The sequence below is a fragment of the Schistocerca serialis genome, chromosome 8 (assembly GCF_023864345.2).
Source record: "Schistocerca serialis cubense isolate TAMUIC-IGC-003099 chromosome 8, iqSchSeri2.2, whole genome shotgun sequence".
In the NCBI taxonomy this organism is placed as follows: Eukaryota; Metazoa; Arthropoda; class Insecta; order Orthoptera; family Acrididae; genus Schistocerca; species Schistocerca serialis.
The window spans coordinates 616692139-616708349 of NC_064645.1; the positions used below are offsets into that span (position 1 = coordinate 616692139).

The 16211-nt window shown below is 41.5% G+C and overlaps 1 protein-coding gene across 2 annotated transcripts in view; it reads left to right on the forward strand.

Annotated features, from left to right (window-relative positions):
* Positions 1-16211, forward strand: part of LOC126416038 (muscle-specific protein 300 kDa-like) — a 643030-nt gene that overhangs the window by 121906 nt on the left and 504913 nt on the right. For both annotated transcript variants that reach the window (XM_050083501.1, XM_050083503.1), the window contains exon 2: positions 12046-12107. In XM_050083501.1, the coding sequence (XP_049939458.1) occupies positions 12046-12107 (62 nt within the window). The remainder of the gene's footprint in view (positions 1-12045; positions 12108-16211) is intronic.

The window sequence follows — 16211 nt, forward strand, 5'->3', positions numbered from 1 at the left end:
TTCGTGATTTTGTACAGCATATCGTTTTCTCGAATGTAGCTGAGGCTATATCCTAGGTATTTGAATGTTGATACTTGCTCGATGGCTTTGTTATCTGTTGAAATTTTGCTTCTCTTGTAGTCTTTCGCGATGAAGGTTTTATTGAGAGAGACCTCCATGTTGTACATTTTTGTTTTTTTGTGCAGGTTATACCATGATCGCTGCAGATTACCCTTGGATTCTGCAAAAACTGCACCTAACTCATCTGCAAGTAATTTTGTCTAAGTCAGTTTGTCTTTCTTTATTTTTGGATGGGGATTTTGTCTCCATTCAGTGATGATTTCACTCTTATAATTGTTCAACGCGAACCGTGAGAGGCAACATCCTTATCTAACTCCTAGATAAACGTGTTTCCATGACGACAGCTGCTGCACAGTTCTGATTGCAATCGCGTTTTGGCTGCCTGTGTTCTGAATATGCTTTTATGATGAGGTGCTACTTTCTGCCAGGATTTTCCCAAGTTTAGTTCTGTCAGCTATATTGAAAGCTTTCTCAAAATCATTAAATGGCCTATGTGTTTCCGTACACAATTCTTTCCATTCTTTCGTGGTTCCGTACTCCTATCGGTAAAAACAGAACTCTTATAGGATTACTTTTTTGTCCGTCTGCCTGTACGTCTGTTAAGACCCTTTTTTCTCAGGTACGGGTAAATAAGCTGAAATTTATTGCAAATACTGAGGTCTACGGTCCCTTGGCGTTGTAAATAATTTGTCTTCTAAGTCAAGGTAGTCAAGAGGCACGGTCATGTATGTCACATATTCTGATACTCGCAAACTCACTCATCAAACGCCAGAGATGACCTACCTGTACACATAATTAAGTTGTTATGGAGCCCTCAGAGCTTCAGTAGCCCACTTCAGTGTCAGAAGACAAAGCGTCTCTTCTAAACAGATCGACACATCCTCACAGCAGCACGCTGAAGTACTGAGTGACTCTGTCTGTCGATGACGCCGCCTTCGCTAACAGATTCTGCCACCCCCCCCCCTCCCCCAAGCTTCTCTATTGATTGGTTGCTAAGACGTGCCTCCCAGTTTTCACTCAGCGATATGCTATTCCATCAGACAGCCGGATGGCTACATCTTCGTTGAGACGGACAAGTGCCTACCTAACCTCAAACGCATGTTGTTGTTGTGGTCTTCAGTCCTGAGACTGGTTTGATGCAGCTCTCCATGCTACTCTATCCTGTGCAAGCTTCTTCATCTCCCAGTACCTACTGCAACCTACATCCTTCTGAATCTGCTTAGTGTATTCATCTCTTGGTCTCCCCCTACGATTTTTACCCTCCACGCTGCCCTCCAATACTAAATTGGTGATCCCTTGATGCCTTAGAACATGTCCTACCAACCGATCCCTTCTTCTAGTCAAGTTGTGCCACAAACTTCTCTTCTCCCCAATCCTATTCAGTACCTCCTCATTAGTTATGTGATCTACCCATCTAATCTTCAGCATTCTTCTGTAGCACCACATTTCGAAAGCTTCTATTCTCTTCTTGTCCAAACTATTTACCGTCCATGTTTCACTTCCATACATGGCTACACTCCATACAAATACTTTCAGAAATGACTTCCTGACACTTAAATCTATACTCGATGTTAACAAATTTCTCTTCTTGAGAAACGCTTTCCTTGCCATTGACAGTCTACATTTTATATCCTCTCTACTTCGACCATCATCAGTTATTTTGCTCCCCAAATAGCAAAACTCCTTTGCTACTTTAAGTGTCTCATTTCCCAATCTAATTCCCTCAGCATCACCCGACTTAATTCGACTACATTCCATTATCCTCGTTTTGCTTTTGTTGATGTTCATCTTATATCCTCCCTTCAAGACACCATCCATTCCATTCAACTGCTCTTCCAAGTCCTTTGCTGTCTCTGACAGAATTACAATGTCATCGGCGAACCTCAAAGTTTTTATTTCTTCTCCATGGATTTTAATACCTACTCCGAATTTTTCTTTTGTTTCCTTTACTGCTTGCTCAATATACAGATTGAATAACATCGGGGAGAGGCTACAACCCTGTCTCACTCCTTTCCCAACCACTGCTTCCCTTTCATGCCCCTCAACTCTTATAACTGCCATCTGGTTTCTATACAAATTGTAAATAGCCTTTCGCTCCCTGTATTTTACCCCTGCCACCTTTAGAATTTGAAAGAGAGTATTCCAGTCAACATTGTCAAAAGCTTTCTCTAAGTCTACAAATGCTAGAAACGTAGGTTTGCCTTTCCTTCATCTTTCTTCTAAGATAAGTCGTAAGGTCAGTATTGCCTCACGTGTTCCAGTATTTCTACGGAATCCAAACTGATCTTCCCCGAGGTCGGCTTCTACTAGTTTTTCCATTTGTGTGTAAAGAATTCGTGTTAGTATTTTGCAGCTGTGGCTTATTAAACTGATTGTTCGGTAATTCTCACATCTGTCAACACCTGCTTTCTTTGGGATTGGAATTATTATATTCTTCTTGAAGTCTGAGGGTATTTCGCCTGTTTCATACATCTTGCTCACCAGATGGTAGAGTTTTGTCAGGACTGGCTTTCCCAAGGCCGTCAGTAGTTCCAATGGAATGTTGTCAACTCCGGGGGCCTTGTTTCGACTCAGGTCTTTCAGTGCTCTGTCAAACTCTTCTCGTAGTATCGTATCTCCCATTTCATCTTCATCTACATCCTCTTCCATTTCCATAATATTGTCCTCTAGTACATTGCCCTTGTATAGACCCTCTATATACTCCTTCCACCTTTCTGCTTTCCCTTCTTTGCTTAGAACTGGGTTTCCATCTGAGCTCTTGATATTCATACAAGTGGTTCTCTTTTCTCCATAGGTCTCTTTAATTTCCCTGTAGGCAGTATCTATCTTACCTCTAGTGAGATAAGCCTCTACATCCTTACATTTGTCCTCCTGCCATCCCTGCTTAGCCATTTTGCACTTCCTGTCGATCTCATTTTTGAGACGTTTGTATTCCTTTTTGCTGCTTCATTTACTGCATTTTTATATTTTCTCCGTTCATCAATTAAATTCAATATTTCTTCTGTTACCCAAGGATTTCTACTAGCCCTCGTCTTTTTACCTACTTGATCCTCTGCTGCCTTCACTATTTCATCCCTCAAAGCTACCCATTCTTCTTCTACTGTATTTCTTTCCCCCATTCCTGTCAATTGTTCCCTTATGGTCTCCCTGAAACTCTGTACAACCTCTGGTTCTTTCAGTTTATCCAGGTCCCATCTCCTTAAATTGCCACCTTTTTGCAGTTTCTTCAGTTTTAATCTACAGGTCATAACCAATAGATTGTGGTCAGGGTCCGCATCTGCCCCTGGAAATGTCTTACAATTTAAAACCTGGTTCCTAAATCTCTGTATAACCATTATATAATCTATCTGATACCTTTTAGTATCTCCAGGGTTCTTCCATGTATACAACCTTCTATCATGATTCTTAAACCAAGTGTTAGCTATGATTAGGTTGTGCTCTGTGCAAAATTCTACCAGGCGGCTTCCTCTTTCATTTCTGTCCCCCAATCCATATTCACCCACTACGTTTCCTTCTCTCCCTTTTCCTACTGACGAATTCCAGTCACCCATGACTTTTAAATTTTCGTCTCCCTTCACTATCTGAATAATTTCTTTTGTTTCATCATACATTTCTTCAATTTCTTCGTCATCTGCAGAGCTAGTTGGCATATAGACTTGTACTACTGTAGTAGGTGTGGGCTTCGTATCTATCTTGGCCACAATAATGCGTTCACTAAGCTGTTTGTAGTAGCTTACCCGCGTTCCTATTTTCCTATTCATTATTAAACCTACTCCTGCATTACCCCTATTTGACTTTGCGTTTATAACCCTGTAGTCACCTGACCAGAAGTTTTGTTCCTCCTGCCACCGAACTTCACTAATTCCCACAATATCTAACTTTAACCTATCCATTTCCCTTTTCAAATTTTCTAACCTACCTGCCCGATTAAGGGACCTGACATTCCACGCTCCGATCCGTAGAACGCCAGTTTTCTTTCTCCTGATAACGACATCCTCTTGAGTAGTCCCCGCCCGGAGATCCGAATGGGGGACTATTTTACCTCCGGAATATTTTACCCAAGAGGACGCCATCATTTAATTATACAGTAAAGCTGCATGCCCTCGGGAAAAATTACGGCCGTAGTTTCCCCTTGCTTTCAGCCGTTCGCAGTACCAGCACAGCAAGGCCGTTTTGGTTATTGTTACAAGGCCAGATCAGTCAATCATCCAGACTGTTCCCCTTGCAACTACTGAAAAGGCTGCTGCCCCTCTTCAGGAACCACACGTTTGTCTGGCCTCTCAACAGATACCCCTCCGTTGTGGTTGTACCCACGGTACGGCTATCTGTATCGGCGAGGCACGCAAGCCTCCCCAGCAACGGCAAGGTCCATGGTTGATGGGGGGCTCAAACGCATATGCGATATGAAATGTGTCCCGACAGCAGACGCTTTCATAAGTGAGAAGGCAGTACACACGGCGAATCAGACTGTGTGCATCTTGTATATATCTCTACCAGCTATTCTTTTACCCACGAACAGAAAAACACTATTCAGCTGTCCCTCGTATTGTTGATAAACAAACGGATTATATAGTATTCCCATACTGCACAATCTACGGTACAGCAATGAGTAGAAGCACCAAGGCAGCCGATGAGATCGTCAGGCTGGACTGCGACGAGCATGCGATAACGTGATAACGTGTAATGAGAAGTGGCATGAGCTGCGACAAAACAGAGACCCCACGGCGTCGCAGTAAACACAAGCTCGCACGTGCGTGGCGCGTGGCCGCGATCGATGCCGTTAAGACAAACGCCGCGTGCGCCTTCCTCCAGGTGACCGCGAATACTCTGTTCCCTTTGTCTTTTCATCACGAGCTGCCGTTCAATAGAGGCAGGAGTTAATCCAGACAAAAAAGTCATCATATTACGAGGGGTGTTCAATAAATAACGCACAATACTTCTTCCCCGATCAATTTTTGATGAAAAAAATGCGGACTTTGTTCTGGGACATCGTAGAATATTCCTGCTTCAGTCGCTACTGTTTCATGAAGTTCAGATAGGTGTCGGCGCCATGCGTAGCCTTCAAATGGTTCAAATGATTCTGAGCGCTACGAGACTTAACATCTGAGGTCATCAGTCCCCTAGAACTTAAACTACTTAAACCTAAGGACATCACACACACATCCATGCCCGAGGCAGGATTCGAACCTGCGACCGTAGCAGTCGCGCGGTTCCGGACTGAAGCGACTAGAACCGCTCGGTCACACCGACCGGCTGTAAAGACAACGTCAGCTAGACGAATACCAAAACGATGTGCTGCAAGAGAGAGACCTAGAGCAGGATGAAGTGAATCTATCAAGATCAGTTTAAGAAGTAGAGATTTGGACTGGAATACTGGAACACAACAGGTACGGAAGGGTAATGGGGGAAATATAGGAGAACCATAAACTAGATAAAGGGAAACTAGAACGACGATAACTAGATGTGTTAAAACTACGAAATATTATACTACAATGTTGCTCCTAAAATGAACTAAAACATCAATTTTAAGAGTTTCATTGACGATATTCTTCAGTGACGTAGACGGACTTTCCCAATAGAAAGTTCTTTAACTCAGCTTTAAATTCCACTACATTAATATTTAATGTCCCCTGGAAGATTGTTGAATACCTGTCTGACAATATATCTGGCTTCTGCTCGTATCTGATGTAAATTTTTCAAATAATCCTAGTTCGGAAATGAACCCTCTTGCAGCCACATGCATAAAACAGCAACCCATAAGCCGGGAGCGTGTGGAAGTATGCCCATTTAAACTAACTTGCCCCGCCTAACACTATAATATAGTAACTTGTCTTGTCTAGATATCAATGAGACACGGTCCACAACCGCTTTGAATTTTCTGTTACGTAACACTCTTTCCTACACATTTTCCTCGACGCATTGCAGATAGGGAATCTCGCTACAGTGCTGTACTTCTCGGCACGTCCGACAGGAAATGCCAGTCAGCGCGCCTTCTCGAAAACGTCTGAATCGGAAATTCGTGACATCAGCGGCCATGTTCATCGTTATATGAGCGAATGAGCAAACAAGTTGTAAAATCATACGCAGAAGCGATAGCAGTGCGCAAGCACACACATTTCCGCAGAATTGACATACAGCCGACTGCAGAGTTAGGCGCAACTGCTACTCCGCCACAGTTTCTAGCACAGTCCGATTCTCCTCGTTCTGTTTTCGCGAAGCAAGTCAGTACAGGCGGCCTGCAGTTTCATGTGTAATAAGTACTATCATTTTTCCAAGTTTATGTCACACAAAATTCATCAGAAGTATCGGAGTAATCAAAGAACCCGATTACCAAAGAGGTTTATACTTTTTATGTGAAATAGCATGGAAAATATCGTAATTATCATTGCATTGGAAATAACCAAACGAAAGCTGAGAAGAAGAATCGTCAAGACAGTATTAACTAGAAGATAATGCCCGCAACAGTTACAATGTTCATCTAATGGAGAGGCAAATACTTGTGCTACCGACTGAACCGCATTGATATTCAGTCGTAGTTCCCAGCCCGCTAAGAACCTAAAATGTGGAACTAGCACGGTTAAGGATCCCATATTATGCTAGTAAGTTAATGTTTTCTCCGGCCAAACCGCTGAAGAGAATTCTTCGTCAGCGGCGAAATGTGTTGGTGCTTATTTGCTCTAGGAAAAACAATGCTCCACAACGTTCGAATGCAGCTGCACATCCACCGCACGGACATTGCTGCTGGAACTGCAGGAAAACTTCTCACCGCAGGAGCATAGCTGTAGTCTCCTTCTTGGGAATGAGTTGGTTATGCAGAGAGCTATCAGATATGTCCGCAGCACGGAGAACTGGATATAACACGAACAGCTATGATTTCCAAACATACTGGCCGTTGACAAGCTTTAGTGAAGGTTGTGGAAAAATAATGTATTCAGTGAAGGACGCAGCCACTGAGTTTTGTAACAGCTCACATTAAATTATGGTTAGTTGTTGTTGTTGTTGTGGTCTTCAGTCCTGAGACTGCTTTGATGCAGCTCTCCATGCTACTCTATCCTGTGCAAGCTTCTTCATCTCCCAGTACCTACTGCAACCTACATCCTTCTGAATCTGCTTAGTGTATTGATCTCTTGGTCTCCCTCTACGATTTTTACCCTCCACGCTGCCCTCCAATGCTAAATTTGTGATCCTTTGATGCCTCAAAACACGTCCTACCAACCGATCCCTTCTTCTAGTCAAGTTGTGCCACAAACTTCTCTTCTCCCCAATCCTATTCAATACCTCCTCATTAGTTACGTGATCTACCCACCTTATCTTCAGCATTCTTCTGTAGCACCACATTTCGAAAGCTTCTATTCTCTTCTTGTCCAAACTGGTTATCGTTCATGTTTCACTTCCATACATGGCTACACTCCATACAAATACTTTCATAAACGACTTCCTGACACTTAAATCTATACTCGATGTTAACAAATTTCTCTTCTTCAGAAACGATTTCCTTTCCATTGCCAGTCTACATTTTATATCCTCTCTACTTCGACCATTATCAGTTATTTTACTCCCTAAATAGCAAAACTCCTTTACTATTTTAAGTGTCTCATTTCCTAATCTAATCCCCTCAGCATCACCCGATTTAATTTGACTACATTCCATTATCCTCGTTTTGATTTTGTTGATGTTCATCTTATATCCTCCTTTCAAGACACTGTCCATTCCGTTCAACTGCTCTTCCAAGTCCTTTGCTGTCTCTGACAGAATTACAATGTCATCGGTGAACCTCGAAGTTTTTATTTCTTCTCCATGAATTTTAATACCTACTCCGAATTTTTCTTTTGTTTCCTTTACTGCTTGCTCAATATACGGATTGAATAACATCGGGGAGAGGCTACAACCCTGTCTCACTCCTTTCCCAACCACTGCTTCCCTTTCATGCCCCTCGACTCTTATAACTGCCATCTGGTTTCTGTACAAATTGTAAATAGCCTTTCGCTCCCTGTATTTTACCCCTGCCACCTTCAGAATTTCAAAGAGAGTATTCCAGTTAACGTTGTCAAAAGCTTTCTCCAAGTCTACAAATGCTAGAAACGTAGGTTTGCCTTTCCTTAATCTTTCTTCTAAGATAAGTCGTAAGGTTAGTATTGCCTCACGTGTTCCAACATTTCTACGGAATCCAAACTGATCTTCCCCGAGGTCCGCTTCTACCAGTTTTTCCATTCGTCTGTAAAGAATTCGCGTTAGTATTTTGCAGCTGTGACTTATTAAACTGATAGTTCGGTAATTTTCACATCTGTCAACACCTGCTTTCTTTGGGATTGGAATTATTATATTATTCTTGAAGTCTGTGGGTATTTCGCCTGTCTCATACATCTTGCTCACCAGATGGTAGAGTTTTGTCATGACTGGCTCTCCCAAGGCCATCAGTAGTTCTAATGGAATGGTTAGTTATAATTACGCAGAAGCAATTCTTTGATTTCCATATCCAGACTACGCTCACTCATGGAACTGCGTGTAATGTTCTCCTTGGATTCTGCAATAGTTTGACGGTGACTGTTGTCCTTTCCTAAGGCAATTGCCATATCTGAAAGGCGGAGTTGGTTCTGCCAGCCGAGGTCCACAAAGAGAGCAGACACTTAGCCCTATACGCCGCCTAGCGACAGGTACTCGGGCTGTTAGTGAAAGATGGTGTTTTGCAGAAAATAAATTTAGTTGCTCTACTTTATACTCACACTTTTAATTTGCCAAATAAATAACCGTTTCAGTATCAAAAGATCGCGAAGCCATCTTACAGTAAAAAAAATCGCTATACACAGTTACAACACTCATTAGAAAATATTTATAAAATATTTTTCTGTATGATAGTTGTGGTACAGAGTGCAATCTTAAAATGTAGTAAGCTCCTTAGCCTGACGCGGAGTCGTAAAAATCGCTTATACAATTAGGTGTGTCACTATAAGTGAAAGTCAGTGCTATGAGTTAAATAAAATCAAATTGCCGCGGGAAGTGACAGATGATCCCCGTAGGTACAGTGTTTTTTAAAAGAGTAAAAGATATACAAAAAATAAAAGTTGTAAGTAAGAAGATAAATATTTAAAAAATACAATAAACGAAAGAATCCCCTCTGTAATAAAACATTAAAGGCAGAACAACACACCTAAATTGCTGTGCTACACCGACCGTTTATACACGGTTCATTCTTTTATAAAACATAGATTTAACCATAAAACTTTCTAATCAGGCAAGTATTATTCATATCAATAGCATTACATATAGACCAGCGAAACACCAATGTACGTTTTGCATAACCACTGGATTCAACCCGCTCTTCAGCCACAAATTTCTGTAGATCTGCTGTTAGTATATTAATATTTAGTTTTAGCGTGAAGAGATAGGCTCAGCTGTCACTCACACTCACAATTCCGCGCAGAAAGTAATTTGAATTATCTTTCAAATGGCCATACACTGCTGAGAAATTAATTTTCGTATTTGCTTGTGTCAGTTTTACAAAAACGGCAGTGACCATCTCGAACAAAGCACATCTCGTAGTTGAGTCTTAGGAGAAATGTATCGTACTCATTTACTCATTCTTCTAGTTCTTTGAAGCAGTTTCGATACGTCTCTCGTACGAAATATCTTAATCTACGTTAGAATTCAGTCAGCTGAAAATAAAGAGGGCAGACGTATCTTCAGCAACTCTGAATGAATTTCCTTAGACATTAAACTGTACAAAACAAACAATTTCATGACTGCATGGTATTCCATTTCATCCATTTGAATGGAAGAGGAAGGGTGAATAGGGATTAACGTCTTATCTACGTCGGAAGGACGCAGGAAATTTTGAAACTTGTGGTAAGTTCCTGTGGGACCAAACTGCTGAGGTCATGGGTACCTAGGCTTACACACTACTTAATCTAACTTACGCTAAGGACTACACACACACACCCTCCCACGCCCGAGGGAGAACTCGAACCTCCCACGGGGGGCAGCCGCGCGAACCCTGCCAAAGCACTCAAGACCACGCTGCTATCCCGCGTGGCGAAACGACGCAGGGAGGAAAGCGTCTGCGCCCTTTCAAAGGAAGCATCTCTATATTTGCCTTGAGCCATTTTGGAAAACCACAGAAAAGCTAAATTTAGATCGCAGACGAGTTTTAACCACCATCCTTCCGAATAGGAAATCAGAGTCTAACAGCTGCGCCATTTCGCTCGGTCCATTTGAACGAAACGTACACTACTTTATTTAAATACTGTATTAAACTAAATTATTCTGTAGAAAAAGTTGACACTTGACTTATGTTTAAGCGCAACTTGTAACAACAACGAAAGTTAAAATTTCTTCGATACTAACGCTATTCTGAGAACATTGGTATCAACCTGACAAAGCTGTATTTCCGAAAGAATGCTTTTAGTATTCGTTTACATTATTACTATTGTTATTGTTTATTACTTTTTCATACCTTAAAACGCGTTATATCACATGTCGTGAGAGAAGAACGATACCTTATCTTTTATCGGCACAGATGTCACTTGAAGACTATTTTTGCTACCAAAATAGACTATACTGATATTTTTGTAGGCTGATTCATTTGACTGTTTTTATTTATAGTCCGTTTTAAAGGAGATGGCATTTGACAGATAGCGAGTTGGAGTACGCCGCCAGGAGTACACCAATCCTCTTGAGTTGCCACTTACACTGCCAAAGTGTTGTGCTTGTCAGTTCTTTTTAAGCCTTTTCAGTAGGATATTCGTGTAACATTTATTCTCGCATTCCTTACGATAAGCGATGAAAGTAGTCTAAAGACGAGACAGCGTAGAAATCTTATTCCATTTATGAGTTTCGTAACGTTTGTGTGAATTGTTTAGGAGATACAGACTTGTATTTTCAAAGTTGCGACAAAAACAATAAAAAAAAATTCTGAAGCCTGTAAACAGCAAACGGAGCGCAGTACAAAACTTGGGAAATACACATGGCGATCGAGATCACAGACAACGAAAAAAATGTATTTCATAGAGTTCAATAGTTTCCAAAATATGACTTGATAAAACATCCTGGCAGATTAAAATTGTGTGCCGGACCGAGACTCGAACTCGGGACCTTTGCCTTTCGCGGGCAAGTGCTATACCAAACACGACTCACGACCCGTCCTCACAGCTTCAATTCAGCCAGTATCTCGTCTCCTACCTCCACTTGCTCGCGAAAGGCAAAGGTACCGAGATCGAGTCTCGGTCCGGCACACAGTTTTAATCTGACAGGAAGTTTCATAACAGCGCACACTCCGCTGCAGAGTGAAAATTTCATTATGAGTTGATAAGTTTGAAGTTCCCAATCAAGATTAATAACAGTCGTTTCACTTGCTTAAAGGCAGTACGCGGATCCATACCACATTTAAATTTTAGATTTTTACGTGATTTTTGTAGGAGATAGAGACTAAGCAATTTTCTGTCACCGTGGTGGACGCAGTGATAATGGCGGTAGCCTGCAGACACAGTTTGTCAGCCGGCCGGAGTGGCCGAGCGGTTCTAGGCGCTACAGTCTGGAACCGCGAGACCGCTACGGTCCCAGGTTCGAATCCTGCCTCGGGCATGGATGTGTGTGATGTCCTTAGGTTAGTTAGGTTTAAGTAGTTCTGAGTTCTAGGGGACTGATGACCTCAGAAGTTGAGTCCCATAGTGCTCAGAGCCATTTGAACGATTTTTTGAACAATTTGTCGCGACAACGTTGCAACGTAGGACTCTCAACGTCAAATGCCAGCAAATTTAGATCAGCCGATAATAATTCTCATTTTTACATATCTAAAGACAGATCTGTGCATCTAGGGCGTTCAGGCGCCATAATCCGATTTCTTGTATTCCTCGCGACAAGATTAGCATCGTAGCACACCCAAAGCTTTTCAGCCGCCTCGAATTACTGACTATATAGCATTAACACCTTATCTTGTTCGCACACCTATAAAAAGACATGATAACTAACTTCTGTTTTCTTCTGTTTCAGATGAACAAGAACGCGTACAAAAGAAGACATTCGTCAACTGGATCAATTCGTATTTATCCAAGGTGAGTTTTGCTTCTTTCTGTCTCAAGATTTCTGGTGCTACCCTAACTGTACTTCATTAGCATCTAAAAGGTCTGTTCAGAAAATAACGTATCTTTTTTTAAAATACTATTCTTGTTCAACTTACATAAGTTTAATCGTTGTTCAAAATCAACTGGTATGTATTAATATCAAACACATTTTTCACGGTATGAAACACGTAACAACAAACCAAACCCATTAGAACCTGGTCATGTCAACGATGCTTTCTTCTCTGGTATAATCCTGCCTGTTGCATTGGAGCTTTGAAAATGTGTGACCTCATGCCTCTGCATGGGTGCCCGCGAAGCGAAATTTTAGTTATGTAGGCGTGTGTATCGGACCTTCACCCAAACTACAACGTAAGTCGAAGATTTTTTCCGCACATGGGACGAGACTTTTGGCTTTTCCGGAAATTAACTGACCGCAACACATAGTCCGAGATATTATAAGCAAGACAAACCGGCCGTAAAAGTTTGCATTTTACGATTTCATTGTCTTATTGTTAACAGGCGAAATGCCCTTAGGTTTCAAGAAAAGTGTAATTCCAGTTCCAAAGAAGACTAGCGCTGACAGTTGTACTACCGAACATCCAGTTTAATAAGTCTTGCTTCAAAAGAGACTGCTGAAGCGAATTATTTACAGAAGAAAAGAAAAACTGGTAGAATCCACCCCCGGAGAGGATCAGTTTGGGTTCTGGAGGCATGTAGGAAAACGCGAGGTAATACTGACGCTATGACTTATTTTAGATGATAGGTTGAAGGAAGGCAACCCTACGTTTATAGCAATTATAAATTTAGATAGTATTTGACACGGTGCCACATTTCCGACTATTAACGAAGGTACAAGCATCCGAAATAGGTTCCCAGGTATGTGAGTGGCTCGAAGACTTCTTAAGTAACACAACCCAGTCTATTGTTGTCAGCGACGAGGGTTCATCAGAGACAAGGTTCATGTCAGGTGTGCCCCATGGAAGCGTGGTAGGACCGCTGTTACCTTCTATATACATAAATGATGGTGCACACAGGGTCAGCAGCAGTTTGCTGATCATGCTATGGTGTGTCGAATTGTGCCATCTTATGAGTGACTGCAGCAGGATACAAGATGACTTAGACAAAATTTCTAGTTGGTGTGATAAATGGCAGCTAGCTCTAAATTCAAAAAGATGCAGGTTAACGCGGATGAGTAAGATTAAACAAATCCATAATATTAGAGTACAGCATTAGTAGTGTGCTGTTTGATACAGTCACGTCGGTTAAATATCAAGGGTAGCATAGTAAAGCAATATCAAATGGAATGTGCATGTAAGGACTGCAGTAGGGAAGGCTAATGGTCGACTTCAGTTCATTGGTAGAATGTTAGGAAATTGTGGTTCACCTGTAAATGAGACAGCTTATAGGACGCTAGTGCGACCCATATGGGGTACTGTTAGAGTGTATGGGATCCCCACCAGGTCGGATTAAACGAAGACATTGAAGGAATTCAGAAGCGGGCTGCTAGATTTGTTACCGGTGGGTTTGAACAACACGCAGGTATTACGAATATGCTTCGGGGATTCGAATGGGAATCACTGGCTGGAAGGCGACGTTCTTTTGAGGAGCTCTATTGAGAAAATTTAGAGGATCGGCATTTGAGGCTGACTGCAGAACAGTTCTACTTCCGCCAACGTACATTTCGCGTAAGGACCATGAAGATTAGAATAGAGATGTTAGGGCTCGTACGGAAGCATATGGACTGTCGTTTTTCCCTCGCTCCTTTTACCAGTGTAACAGAAAAGGAAATAAGTAGTAGTAGTAGTAGTAGTGGTACAGAGTACCCTCCCCCAGGCACCACACGGTGGCCTGCGCACTACGTATATATATAGAGAGATTTACACTATGTTATAACACACGCTTTGAAATTATGAAGGTAGACGTGAATGTAAACTCCGTCCTCAGGCCCTGGCAGGCTCATCGGTACCTACCGACTGCCGTGTCATCCTCAGTGAATGGCGTCACTGGATGCGCTATCGAGGCCCACGACAAACATAGGCCGCGGCGCGTACGTCACAAGGTAGTCCAGAACTCGCTCGTTCGCTCAGCTCAGCAGACAAATGCGTTTCTAAACCTGTTAACTCGCAGCTCGGCGTGTAAGTACTAATGACAATTGCATCTTCCACTGGAATCTGCTGTTATGAAGTCTTACTGATTAACAGTACTACAGCAAAATTTAATTTAAAATCAATACTCGATATAAATGGTATAACAACTTGTTTATAGTGAAAGGTCTCTGTTGGATTCCTTTCATGTTTAATTTCTTACATCTGTTGTCATTTACGGCATAAATTCCTCTTCCAAATTTACTGTGGCGTTTCTGACTATCTGGGAGGAGACTGAGTAGTGGAACGTGTTACTTTTACACATAAACAAGAACGATCTGTCACACTACTACACTTTAAAACACAGTTTATATGTAATTCATGTCACACAGTCTCATACGGAACATACATCCGCTTTCTTTTATATACTGTATATGATAAGATACTGTCATCCCCCTTCCCTTCTGTGTGAGAGGATGAATGAGCAAATGTATTTCTAGTTGCATGCTTGAGGGTAGCAGACAAGCCTGTCTGCTAGAGAACAGTAGGACCAACGTCGGAACAGGTAGCTACGCTTTCTAAAAGCAAAGAGGTTTCTATCCTTAGTACGCTCCTGTCCGTCCCTTGTCATGTTGGTATAGGAAGCTGCCCCTCTGGCCACTTCCGTTTGTATTTGTGAGTCACCCTCAGGAAGGGACCAGGGCAGTCTGTCCGCGGCGAGCGTCTGAAGTGGTAAGATCTCCGGCTAAGCGCGTGTCTGCTAAGTCCGTAGGACAATGGATTTCTTAAGTTCAGCCTAACTGAAAATTTAATCACCTTTATTTCAGGTTTAGCTCTAAAATATCTAATGTTATCTTAAGTTGCAGTGCAGTGTAATTCTCGTGTGAAGTTCAGAATATATTCCGGTAGTTGCTTTGTCACTACTTTGTGAGTAAAGTGGAACCACGTGTTGATCAGTAACTCTAACTAAGATCATCAATCTTAAATGCGAATGTTCGTGAGATTATAACGTCTCGTCTTGACAATAATTTTCAATATAGCAACTTTTCTTTATGTTCAACCCACGTGAGGTGTACTTTGTGAAACCAGTACCACGTGCTTATACAATTGTTTGACCCATCAGGCTAATAGTAAGACGATAGCAACCAGTTCGAGGTTTTTATTTTGTAAATTGCTTTTCGATCTAATTTATTTTAATTATCAAAATTATTGTGGAGTTACACTCTTTGTGTAAACCAAGTTGACCACGTGAAGCATGTGGTGTAATCATCAAAGTAGCCCTCAGCTATTCTTTTCTGGAAGATTTCACAAAGAGTTAATATGAATTTAGTATACCAGTGTGTGGTAATTATATGACGGACAGGATTGTGCTACGAACGTAATTTCTTTGGGTGAAAATTGAATCGGATATGCAAGAGGAAATTAACCACAACCAACCGATTCAATTTTCAACCAAAGAATTTACGTTCGTAGTACAATTCTGTCCGTCATGTAATTACCACACACTGGTATACTAAATTCATACTAACTCCCTGTGAAATCTTCCCGAAAAGAGTAGCTGAGGGCTACTTTGATGATTACACCACATGCTTCACGTGGTCAACTTGGTTTACACAAAGAGTGTAACTCCACAATAATTTTGATAATTAAAATAAATTAGATCGAAAAGCAATTTACAAAATAAAAACCTCGAACTGGTTGCTATCGTCTTACTATTAGCCTGATGGGTCAAACAATTGTATAAGCACGTGGTACTGGTTTCACAAAGTACACCCCACGTGGGTTGAACATAAAGAAAAGTTGCTATATTGAAAATTATTGTCAAGACGAGACGTTATAATCTCACGAACATTCGCATTTAAGATTGATGATCTTAGTTAGAGTTACTGATCAACACGTGGTTCCACTTTACTCACAAAGTAGTGACAAAGCAACTACCGGAATATATTCTGAACTTCACACGAGAATTACACTGCGCTGCAATTTAAGATAACATTAGATATTTTAGAGC